The 13,348-nt window shown below is 36.3% G+C and overlaps 1 protein-coding gene across 1 annotated transcript in view; it reads left to right on the forward strand.

Moving 5' to 3' along the window:
- MLLT3 (MLLT3 super elongation complex subunit) overlaps positions 1 to 13,348 on the forward strand; it is a 153,723-nt gene that overhangs the window by 75,620 nt on the left and 64,755 nt on the right. Inside the window, exon 4 of the mRNA XM_085326246.1 lies at positions 10,846 to 10,928. Within this exon, the coding sequence (XP_085182372.1) occupies positions 10,846 to 10,928 (83 nt within the window). The remainder of the gene's footprint in view (positions 1 to 10,845; positions 10,929 to 13,348) is intronic.

Raw genomic sequence — 13,348 nt, forward strand, 5'->3', positions numbered from 1 at the left:
TCTAATTCTAGAAAGCCAGAATGAATTCTAAGTAAAAGTTACTCAACTCTGGGAGTTTGTGTTAGAATAAAGCAAATTGTTATCAGCAGTACATAATTTTGCAGGTTTGCATTGTTTGGATTGCTTCACTCCAAGTAAGTCAATACATTCCCTTCATCAAAACTGAAGAAAGCTGTAAAGATTTCTGTTCTGTGTATTTTTTAATTGTGATTATCATCAGAAGAGTAACAGTGTGAGGTTATTTTTCCTGTTAGGTTGGTGTCATGCAATTAATTTTTTATTTAGGACGTTTATGCGGAATTATTTCTGTTCTTCGGTTTTCAAACTGTTATTTAATCAAATACAACATTTTCTCTCTGTATTTTATTTTATGTTAGAGAAATACCAAGAGAAGAAAAATGCATTGATATAAGCAAAGAAAGAAAACAGCTAAAGAAACTGAATTGAAATTCAGAAGGCCAACTGATGACCTTCAACTGCAATTGATAACTTCCTTTGCAATTGCAAGGGAGGTTGTGTAGTTGTTAAGGGAGATTGTCCACTTTATTGATAGTTTCTTTGACTTCTTCCATTGTTTGTTTGCTTTAAGATTGACATTAATTTAGGCTATGGTTTTATTTAATTGTGTTTTTATCCAGTTTAAAGTGTGATAGGAGTGATAYGAGAGCATGGAGACTAATATATTTCCTTACGTTAAGAAGAATGTTCATGCTTTTTTGGTCCTGGCTTATTTAAACTATTTCAAAATCACAATTTTACCTAGCATAGTGCTATTAAATCAAGTAAAAAACCCTGTTTTGTTTCGAGGGACCAAAATCCAATCTAGAGTATCTGAAAAACTAGTTTTAATGGTTATTTTAACATGTAAAGAGTGTGTTCTTTGGATACTTCATTAAGCTTCAGGGATGCTCTGCAGTACTTTGAGACTGTTACAGCTTTACAGAATTCCTCTTTGATAAAACCTGAAGGTGAAATAAGAATAGAAGTCCAAATCCTTTTCATTGGGACATTTACAGAGTAATAGATCATCATCTCTGTAGTGCAAATAAAACAGTAAAAATACTCCTGGTACCTTGGTAATGATTGGTAAAAAGAAAAGGAGAAATGAGAAAGCGTGTTGAGGAATGAGGTACAAACAGCATTCAGACACTATAGACAAAGGAAACTGTTAAGTTTTAGTTTCTCACACAGCTTTTAAGAAGAGTCAGCTTTAATGTCTTCCTTGTGTTCAGCAGTTTCATCTTTATGTAGCTTTAAACAGCCTATCAAGCTGTATAGTTATACCAAATCTCTGTATCATTCAACTTAATGGATCATTTATTTAGTTTTTACTGTGTAATTTTGTAATCTGATTTTTGTTGTCTGTTTCATTGAAGTTGTCTTTTCAATCTTTCTAAAATTTTATAAAAGCAAAACACCTTTTAGGTGTTTGGGCTATGTCATGATTCTCAACAATATCAAACTTGCACTGCCAGTGATTCTAAATGTATCTTTAGTATCCTAATACTATCCAAACTCTGAGGGAAAAAAAAGTCAGGATGTTCAGTAACAAAATTAACAGGTTAAAACTTTTAAGAAGCACTTTACTTTTTCTAGACCTGTAGAGCTAACAGAGTAAGGAGATCCCTCCCCCCCCCAAAAAAAAATTATTCCTACCAAATTATCAACATAATTATGTGTTTACCTAATTTACCTAATGCTTAAAGTCCCACAATGGAATTATAAAGTTGTCACAGAGAAGAAAACTGGAAGCAGTGCTGTACAGTATTCTATTAGTAACAACCACTGATCAGAGTTTGCAGGGATACTGAAAAGCATAGCCCTCTTTCCAAGCTGAATATATCTTTGAAAGAGTAATTGTGGTTTTAAGTTGTGGGTTTTTTGGTGGTTGTTGTTTTTCCCTGAAAGCTCATCTGAGCGTTCATCTGTACATTTGTGCATGTGTGTGCGTGCCGATATACAAATACAGTGTCCAATTATTTGTGAGCAATGAGGAAACATTGAGCTGATCAAGGGCTTTTAGATGCTTGGGCTGTCCTGGTTGCCCAAAGGTGGCATTATATTTGTTTGTTATATAGTATCATCTATACAGGTGGGATTGTTTAGGTTCCGGCTTATAGTGAAGAAGTCTGTTTTTTTGTTTAGCATGAAACCAACTTGATTTTACAGTTATTGTTATGCTTTTGCAGTCTGCCCCTCTCATATGCCATTGGAGTCTGCCTTCTTTCGTAATTGTGAGTGTATTGCAAGAAGTTTGTTTTTTAAAGTGGATTTTTTTTTTACTTACAAAGCATAAAATGAGTAGAATAATTCTAACATTTTAGTAAGTAGTATTTCACCTTAAGATTTTTAAGAATAAGACCAATTTGCAAATACAACTTGGTCTCTTTTTTTTTTATGAGATTTTTAAAAGAACAGAGGTTGAAGGAGTGCAAAATTAATGGGTTTTGTGTGTAAGAAAGAAAGCTGCTTTCTTAAATCGCTAGCCAAAATCTATCAGATGTAATTTGGACATCGTTGTTGCTTTATTTTTGTTACTGTTTTATAGATTACAAGCAGATAAGTAGTGCAAATACAGTCTAACAAATGCAACGTTCTGTAATGTGAGTTAACTGTATTTGTTCATTCATGCTGGAGTTAACCTAGAACAAAAAACAATTACTCAAGATTAGACCATGTGCCACTTTAAACATTTTTTACTTTTAAGATCTAGTCTTCATTTCTTCTTTTTTGCTTCCAAATCCCATATACAAAGGAAAGTTGCTTTTAGGCTAAGTAATATTTAGTAGTGCCAAGTTTGAGAAGAGTATTAACTATTGTTGACTTTGAGAAATTAATATCTTGTACCTTGTGTAGGTAGAAAACCATAATTTTGTGTGCTGTAGTAGTCAAAATCAGGACTACAATTTTAATACTTTTTTTAAAAAAAACAAAGGTTAGTAATTCTATTCCCCTTCCTTATGAGGCACTTCTCAGTAGCTGCTGTTCTCTTGTCCTCGTCCCTTGAAGATCAAATCCCTGTGTAGTGTATTTGTCATGATCATTACTTGCATGCCAGCATATGCAACCTGCCTGCAAACACAGCTTTTAAACTATGTTTTTGTGCTAGAGAATACATTTACATTATGCTTTTTAAAGAACTGGTTTACACGGAGACTTCATGTCTATGTACTTCAGGGTGTTTTTAGTTGTAGAACTCTGTGTTTGTCCCGTGCACGAATAATGCTGAAAGAAAGCAGAACAATCAGGTCTAGCATTCATGTAAACATGCTATGTAAATAATTGTTCTGGCATTACCTGCACCCTTCTGTAGTGTTAAGCTCATACTGTATTAATATTTTGTTTAAATTAGCTAGAAACCCTTAGATAGCATACTTCACTGTCAATAACATTAGTGAACAGATGGGAAAAATACAAAACATGCTAGAAAACTTACTTTTCTTTCCCTCTTCTAGCTCCCACTATTCAATTGCTGAATTAGCTATGAAATGTGGACTAGCTTTCAAGGTCTATATGCAGCTGCTCTAAAATGCATGAAGGGTGTCAGATAAACGACAGGGGCAAAATGGGTTGTGTATTTTCCATGACAAAAGAAATATTCTGATTAATAGCTTCTTACAAAAGTATTGTAGTATTTCCTGTTGACCTAAATTTGCATTGCAATGTGTTTGCAGTGCTCAATGGATAGTAAATATATATATATAATTAGTATACCATAAGAGATAAATAATTAGGACATGCTAACTCTTAGTCATTCTTAGTCATTCAAAGAATTAATCATTCTTTGAATGACTAGTTTGCTCTTTGATACTAGTTAATAATACTATCTCAAACACAAACTCTGTGTTCATTATGAACAGCAGCTAGATTGTGCTACTTTAATGGAGATATGCCCTAATCTCAGTAGTTTGTTTCATTATCTTTGAAGGAAAGATCTCTGCTACTTTGCTTTTGCTGGAGAGTGCTGATCCAGTCCAGTAGGTGTTCTGGTCATGCAGAAATCCACCTAGAACTTCTACTGGCATTACTTAAGGGTTTCTTTTTAATTGGTATGTAAAATGCTAGCTAGATTTATCATAACCAGTTATAATGACGAAGGGCCTCTCAAATAGCAAATTTTGTTCTTTGGTTCTAAATCTTCATGACAGTTGTACCAGACAGGACTACTGACCTGGAGTCTCAGCTCTTGTCTGATAACACAGTGGAAAGATCTCTACTTTCTTGAGGATTAGGCTGTGACCAGTTTCTCTGGTATTTGTTTTCCACTGGTGGACTGGGAAATACATCTGGCACTGATGAAAATACGTTTTTTTCCCTCTCCTGTATGGCCCTCTTTTTCATAAGAGTAATGTCCTGTAATATATTTGAAGTTGCAGAATGTGCTCCATAGAATTAAATACCATACAAATAAAATAGTGATGTTTGTGAATTGTTAATGAAGTGAAATGATGACAAAGAACTGAGCAATGTGATGGAAAATTTTTAAGTCCTGGCTTGCAGTTAAAGAAATTTTGACGTAAGTGTGAGGTTGCTTGAATACAAGGCAATTTTGATAGCTCTGAAAATATTTGACCTTTGCATGGTATGATAAAGTTGAAATAGAGGAATGAAAAGACATTTATCTGATGTTTTCATTGGAAAAAGTCTAGCACTAAATGGTGAAATGCAGTGTAGGAATAACTTTTTAGTTTAAAAGGTACCTTTTTTCTTCTTTCCCATTCCCTTCCTATSCAGAAGAACACTCATTTGGAGAGGGGACAAAAGGGAAGGAGAGTATGAACTACGAACAAGCACTTACTGGACATTTCTAGTGATTTTAATGTGTCAATAAGGAGCACTGCTTCTATGTGCAGTGCAGAACCTAGCTAAACAACTTTCTCTGTACTTGAGCCCAAGGGAGGGCTCTAAAGCGTGCTGAAGGTAGAAAGCTTGCTCTCTATTCTTTGAGGTTGGTGGTAGTAGTCAAAGAAAATAGTCTGATGTCTACGGATCTTCTAATGTCTGTAGACAGTGAGGCCCTGAAGAGAAGTGCTTCTCTTGGTGAAACTCCTGGAAGAGATGGGAAAATGCAATTTGCTACAGAATTTTAAAGAACTGTAGGCAACTTGCTGCCAGTCAGTGCTGTTTCAGACTCTGGCATGGGAGGTGGAGCTCTACMGTGCTCCCCTTCCCTTCCCCTGTCTCAGAAGACCTGGAAACTACTAGAAAAAACAAACTAACAAACAGATTGTGTAAGGTTACGCAGTTGAACTTCACACAAGAGGAAATTTTCAAGTTAAGGTTGCTCTTTTCCATTCTCAGACTCTATGAATTTTTTTATTCCTTTCAGTTAATGACTAAATATACTTCTCCCCATCTCCCCACACACCAAATCTGCAGCACGTAGACATTACCAGATCTGGTGAATTTACTCCTTCATCTTTGCAGTTACTTCCAGGACATGCAGATAGTATATGTACACAATTATTATAAGATAAAGTTAATTACAGAAAAATACATTTAAAGTTGCCTAAATTAATAGCATTACTGTAACTGCGACAGTACAAGCTACTTCATCTGAGCCTGGAGATGAAGAAAACTCACTGCTGTGTATCAGAAATCGACACTAGTGTGTTCAAGATTTAATGCTGTCTTTATGTACAAGGAAACAGAATTAAGAGAACACGAGCAGACTTTAACTAGCCTTTCTCAGCCTTTTATGTTTAACTGTGAAAAGTTACCTTTACTAGCATGTTTTTGTTTAGAGAGATAAGAAATTTAATAATGAGCAAATGAGTGTTTACTACTCCCTCTGCTGGTCTCTTAGCAATGTTTAAAACTCAGTGCTGAGGTAAGGACTAGTACTTGATTTGGAAAGCCTTGTTGGGCATAATAGAGGCTCTTCCCTTTTTCTCCCTTTGTCTTGTTTAAATAGCATATCAGTTTGATCTGAACTGATGAAAGAGCTGTTTCTATTTCATGAAATAGCATAAGATACTATGCAAATGGGAACTCCTTATTTTTGGTGTTCAAGATGCTGTTTAAGCCATGCACAACTTTGTTATTTCTGTTAGCTTTTGTTTAAATCTACTTAATATTTTCTTGGTATTAGTGACTGAAGTTAGGATATTTCTTCTTCCTGCATCATTTTGTATAGAGCCAGAGTATTGGAGCCCACCAGCAAGAAGGCTAACAAGGTCAAAGAGCTTTTATGAAATGCCAGCTAAATATGTTAAATTTGTTGTCTTAAGGTAGGAGGAATTTGATATGATAGTTGGCCCTCCTCTGAAAATGCATCCTCTTGTTTTGAGACTTCTGTCAGTTAAGATGCTGGTGAATGAAGGGAAAAGTTGGTTGAAGGATAACCAATATGAGTGAATTACAGGCAATCTATAAARTCTATAAAATATCAGTATAAATAATGATGTGAGCACCCACTTAATGAGGTCTGCAGTGTGCATGTTACATCTATTCACTGTTACCATCATAACTCTGCGTGGTCATAATACTACTCTCTTAGCATCTATCCAAGGGAACTTCTGCTGTTCTTTACTCATTTTTTTACAGATAAATGCTTAGCAGTGTTGGAGTGGCAATGGAAGTTCTTGAAGAGCCATTTCCAAATTAACACGTGTATTAAGCCTTTCATAAACTTAGATCATGCAGAAGCGCTTGCTGAGGACTGACACTTCTCTGAGGTTATGACATAGTATCTTTATGTGCTTGGGACAGAACTCTTCAACTAGGAAAGCATTTCTACAAATGCTTGCAATAGTTTTAAGTCAGGCATCATGGCATCTACAATGCAGAGTTTGTGCAGCATTACCGTAGAGCACTTTTTAAGATAAATATTTGTACTGACATATTTTAGTGATTTCTGTGTGTTTGGAGGTGTAAGTACTGCAGGATGCTTTAGCCAAGGTTTGTCAGTGCCTTTTCCAGCACTCTGAATTCTGCAGGCACTTTTTTGCCAAAGTCTACACAACTTGGGTGTGTTTTGGTAGAAAAAAATTACTAGTGTATACTGAACCTCATGTTAAAACTCTTAAAAACTGCTATCTGTAACTAGAAATTTGTTGTGGTCATCTCTTTGTGCTATAGACTTCTGCTATGGTAGAACTGAGGTAAACTCCCATCTGTGGCATCAAACACACCAGTGATACTACTGGCTGTAGAACTGTTCGTCCCAAAGTACACTGAAGAATGGTGAACAGAAAGGATGGACTTTGGTTGGAAAAAAGTGTTGTATAAATTCCTATTTTTACTTAAAAATTGTAKCTACAACTGCCTAAGGGGATGGTCGGTCTGAATTTAGCAACTRCAGTTGCAAGCCTGGGGGAGAAGAGAAATGATCCTGCATTCTGACAAAGATAAGGTAACATTTACAGTGTCATGAACTCTTTATCTTGCCTTTAACAGCCAGCAGAAAACTTCTGTAAACAGCTTCTACTGTGAAGAGTGAAATCTATTGAAATCTATGTAGTTTTGCTTCTCTCTTTTTGTCCTGGTTCTGTGTTTCTTCCAAGAGGAGATAATGTGTTATGTCTGATTTATTACTCTGAATACTGCTTGGCTACTTCTTGCATCTCAGTGAAGGTTTTGGTGAAGGTTTTCTCTGGAACTATCTCATTACTGCAGGGAATAATTTTGCATGAGACCTATAGGAATCTGTAGGGCTTTAGCTGTCATAGCAACTCTCTTGATTCATTATGGTTGAAGTTGAACTATCTATTCTAAAAGAGGAGAGAAGGAGGAAACACAGTGTGATCATGCAGCTTGTTTCCATTGGAAAACTTGACTAAAATCATTAACTCTCAGTAATAACATCATGCAGGAAGTACTGTTTTTCTGGTGCTTGAAACATGTTTGTAGTGCCACTTCAAAGGCAAGAAGCAGTCATGGGGGAAACAGATTAGTCCAGTCCCTCTTTGGGGGAAGGAAATTAGTGTATTTTTCTGCACTAGTGCTTGGTGGTCATCTGCTGAATCTGGGGTAGCTGCTTTCTCAATGAACTTTGGGAAGCCTGATGGGGTTTCCAGATGCTTCCTTGAAAATCACCTATCCCCAGTTTCTCTTGTTGCTTTTGCTCTGTTGGTCTGTACTTGCAAATTATTCTCTTCTCTTTTCCTTCTTCTCCACTACAGTTTTTCTTTCTTTTCTATTTTTCTTAATCTCTTTTGTGATTTACCTAACTCCTGCYGTCTATGTCTGCTGCACATCAAGAATGTTCAAGAATGGTTGCTTGTTGGTTGGACTAAGCTACACATGTGATTGCAGTAGCCCAAGTTAGTAGTTGGGGCAATTCAACAAAATAAAAGAGCCTATACCAGTGAGCATTGGCTTAGACTGCACAGAGAGGCAGCTTCTGCCAGTATATGCACTGGTGGTTTTCAGAGGTATGCTGAGGAAGATAAAAAAGCTTTCCATAACATGTGCAATATCATGCACCCTTGCTCAATCATTTCCTTTATTCAGGAAGTCTTCAATCACAAAGTTGTAGAATTTCCATTCCATTAAAAACCCATGTTTCAGGTTGGAAAGGCTCCCACARTAGTTTTCTTCTTCAGAAGGGTTTGATAACACATCACCTAAGTTTCAACAAAGCCAGAAGTGTAATGGATTTTGTTTTCAGAGCTGTAATGTGAAACTTCCAGAAGGTGCTATTCAGCATTACTAACATCTGTGTAAATCTCAAAGAAGAGTGATTTGAGGAAGAGAATGAAAAATATTTATGCAGGAGTGTTTTCTGCACCAATTAAATGCTTAGGAAAAGGTTGACAGGACTTTTTTTTTTTTAAATAATGATTTCTAGCCTGTCATGTAATGAAGCCTGAAACTTCAATACCAGTTAACATATTATTGCAGTAGTAAAAGCTTCTATATTTTTGTCTGAATTAATTCTGCTGTTTTACCTCTTCTTGTTTTTGTAAGTAGATTGCAGTCTCCTGTCTTTACACCTGCATGTATTAGTCAAATAATACTGGAAAGGCTTTCTCCTAAAGTAGTCTTTTGAAGGCAGAGGAGGAGCAAGGCTTCTGTACCTTTAGTTGAGAAAGTTATTAGTATTTATTACTGTAACCTGTAACTGTATGTAGAATAATACTATTAAATTTACATCTGCAAATGCTGGTAAGGCCTCTTACAGGGAAGACATGTCAGTATAAGGTGAAGTGCTACTTCTGGGAGCTTGTAAAATAAAAGGATTGGTTTCTAACCTAAAAGCTTTGYGTACCTGAAACTACCTCTCAGAGTTGACCTATTGTCTTAACGCTTTTCTTCCAAAACTTTCAGATTGATTTTTTTTTAACTACAGATCCTCCTTTTTCCTGCCAAGAAAAACAAAATAAATTTTACAGCTGAGAGAGGGAAGTATTGCAGAAAATCTGCAAAACAGATCATTATCACTCCATTTTTCTCATCCTWTTTCCTATCCACTGATTTGGTGATGCAAACAGGATAGCTTCAGCAAGTGAGCAAAGATGCAACAGTACTTGGAATCTTCCTTACCCTGTGACATCCATGCACTGGTTTGGTGCTAGCAGAGCAGGGAAAGAACTGTGTGGTTACAACAAAAAGTACTGCTCTGTGTCTCTGTGTGAATAAGTATCAAAGCTTGCCTGTATTGAGAAAGCTGATGTGCTGCTTGGGTTGTGAAGAATGTAGTAGAATTGGATGTTTATGATGGGTCTTGTCAGTTTTGGGGAATGATACTGGGAATGAAGGGTGTTAAATGCCAATTGCAGTACTTTGATAGAAAGAATACTTTTGGTATCTGGTTGTGCATAGTTAACTCTCAGATACAATTTTGATATGAAGTATGTCAAATGGTATAAGTTGCACCTGGTAAAGGGCAATGAGCAGCCCCTTGCCAATTTTGAAAAGAGCACCCATTCTTGAGAAATGGTAAGCCACCTGGAAGTAAGCAGTTTCTTTCAAGAAGTTAATACTGATAGCGCTAGTGCAAATGGTTGTGAAGAAATCAGCTTGTCTTGTTTGAACTGCATCATTTCTACAAGCCTTGAACAAAAAAAAATTGTCAGCATCCCCAGATATAGGGTGGTAATGCATACGTCACTGGTTGCCATAAATACCAATGCAGCATTTGGAAGCACCTGAGAGAATGCTGCAGGAAACGAAATATGGTTTCTCCAGCTCAGCTTGTTTGTTATTTTAGCATGAACTCTTGGGGGAGGGAGGGAGAAATTTGGGTACAGCTGAAAAGGAGGAAGAAGTGAAGCTTCTGTTCMTAGTTCTTTAAAGTCCTGCTTTCATTACAGACTTGAGTAGACAGTGTAGGATCATTTTAGTCACATAGCTCATGCTCARGACTACACGGATTTCATGTAACTAGATTATGCATTATCCATGCATACTGGAGCTAATAATACTGTCATGTTAGAGGCTGAATCCTGCTGGGTAGTGCTTGATCCTGATTTAACAAATAATATAACAGTTAAACTTTTTGAGATTCTTCTTTCTGTCCTGGAATATCTTTTTGTCTCTTCCTTCCAGATAATAGAGATTTTAATTTAAACTTTCTCAAGGTAGAAACTTGTAAAATTTCTGTTCCCGAAATGAGCCTTGGCTACAGAGCCTGCGTTGTATGTATTCAGTGGGTATGGCCTACCTGGTGTGCATGTCCTTGGTTCTTCCAGTTTCAGAGATTGAAAAGATTGAAAAGAACTGCAAAGACTGAAAGAACTGTACTACTGTCTGTGAACTCCCTATAAATACATGCCTGTGTGTGTGGTTTTCTAATGATGCTGCTATAGTAGTATTATCACACAAGCTATCTACTCACTTATTTTGCTTGTGTTTTTAAAACATAATTTTGGAGGGAAATAAACATTTTTCTCTTTGTTTCAGTGTGCAAGGATCCACCTTATAAAGTTGAAGAGTCTGGGTATGCTGGTTTTATTTTGCCAATTGAGGTTTACTTCAAAAACAAGGTATGGAATTGCATGCTTTTTGTCTTTTTGTTAGAAAAAATATCATATGGAGGTTTTAGGATTTACCTTTTAATTCCCAAGCTTGATTAAATACTAATATTAAAGAATATCGTTATAAATGCTGTTCGTCAATTCAAATTCACTGTAACTTTTAGAATTGTCTGATTTTACTTTTATTTATCAGGTAATCTTAATTGCATAAAGATATCTTCAAAAGAGTTGACTGTAACTGTGCAGAAGGATTAATAACCTTGTGAGAAGTGGATGCACTTTAATACTTCAGGAAGTTCAATAGCCACTTAAAAACTTGAAGAAAGGAAGCTGATCTTGATCCTGTTGGTTTCATAATGAACCCATTGTTCTTTTTTAATATTGATGATCTTTCTAATTTATTCTCTTTTTTTGGTCTTTCAAAAAGAGTCTTTTCATCTTGGGTTCTCTGTCTGAAAAAACATTTTCTTAGCACGTATGTGAATATTGAGTCTGCTCAACTCAACATTTCTAGGGGGGCACAGCTTAAAAACAAAACTAGTGCTGTTCTACAAAGCTAGCGTTATTGTGGTACTTCACATTCTGAGTCTAAGTAAATACTGCAGTTATTGTGGGTCCCTCTGGTAGCATATACAGAGATYTCCTTTAATGTACATAATAGGGTCTGTATAACTAATAATAGGCTCATGTAGAAAGAATTCTATTTGAGAGGAATGAAGAAGAAAAAGCTCATACAGTTCCGTGAATTTGATTCACAGTGTTTTAATGATTTCAGTATCTTGGGCATCCTTTGTTTGTCATGTGCTTTGGTGTATCTATTATTGTACCTCATATTTGCTTGCGAGATGCTTGTTTGGTTATTTTATAGTATCAGGATGTAGTTTAACATAATTGTTTTAATAAAGTAGGTGTTTTATCATCTTTAACTTGTTGAATGTTTAGTGGAAAGTTAAAAATGAAGGAAAACAGAAATTCATAGTAAAAAGCCTTTTCTGAAATCCTGCTTGGTTTGGGTTAGAGCAGTTTACAACTACGTTAGCTTCTTATATTTTTAAATAGATATTCCAGTGTCCATTTATCTTCCATGGAAAGCTCTGTCAAGGCACAACAGGTGGATAATTCTACTCAGGCACTTTCGAAGTTGTATGTTTTAAACTGTTAATTCTGAAATGTTCCCTGTATCAATCTGTGAAGATTGGGGTTTAGTTTACCCCATTTGCTGTTGGAAAGGGAGACTGGATTGCCTCAGGGACTTGACAGGCTTTGTTTGGTGTGCTTTTGAGTTCTATATCCATTAGGGAAGCAATTTGACCCATTTCAGGGAATCCAATTTTATTAAAGAAAAGCAGCCAATTCTCTTAACTCCTCCATTCAGAGTTCATACCAAAAGCAGGGAGACAAAGTCGGAAGACAGTGATTCGATGAAGCAGCTCTTCCAAAGGCTTCCAGCCCAACATTTCTTTTTCTGTTTTCCACTCAGACTTTGGCTGCCTTTGACTGTGGAGGCCTGCAAGTCTCAGGAGTTGCCCAGCAGGAGTTGTGGCTTATACTGAAATCCAGAGGGCGCCATTGATTACAACTCACCTCACCCTCAAGCAGCATGTGGAATTAGGAAGTTGCAAATACTCCTCACCCTATTTTGGTGTCATGGAATACAACCAGCAGCAGTCGGACTGTGAATCAGCTAGCTCTTCATGCAGCTGCCAACCCTTTTCTGGGGTCAGTACAATACAAAGAAAAAAGGCACAAAAATTGAGTTGTCATTCCTGAGGCAAATTACTATTTCTTCCTAGTGCAGCTATTCTTCCTCCCCTAAGCTGCTTCACAGGTACTAAAATATATATAAAAAAAGGGCGAATTGGAGGAGGAGGAGGGGATAGACTATCGTCACTTATTCAGGGCAGATAACTTTCCATTTCTGGTTCAGCGAGTACCCTAATGAGTAGCAAAGGCAAGAGTACCAAAAGCCATCCCAGATCTTGAACTGGAAGCATTAAAATGATTCTATACCTAAGACTATGCAGAACCTGAAAATTGAATGGCTGTTTCTCTCTGACAGAAAATATTTCAAGCTTTAAAGAGTTATGATAGCCTCTTCCCCAAACCTACCTTATTCAACATAAGTAGGCTGTAGGTAGGCCAGTAAGACGTAATTCTTGAAAAGGTGCTTTTATATTCAAGGACTGCTACATTGGAACATGCAGTTACTTAAGTATAAGGCTAATAATATATTTTTCCTTCACTGTCAAGACTATTTTAAAGTAATGACAGTGGTATTGGGAGTGCTTCATGTATTAATATTCTGTTTTGAAATCACTGACTGCAATCATCTAACTTTCCACAGACGACTTTGAAGACACCAGTTTGTAAATTTTTATAACTTTGCTTTTATGCCAAAGCTGCTGGTACCCATAACATTAGTTTTCTAA

Source organism: Rhea americana, unplaced genomic scaffold, assembly GCF_003343005.1.
Source record: "Rhea americana isolate MKP2758 unplaced genomic scaffold, rheAme1 scaffold_129, whole genome shotgun sequence".
NCBI classification, from domain to species: Eukaryota; Metazoa; Chordata; class Aves; order Rheiformes; family Rheidae; genus Rhea; species Rhea americana.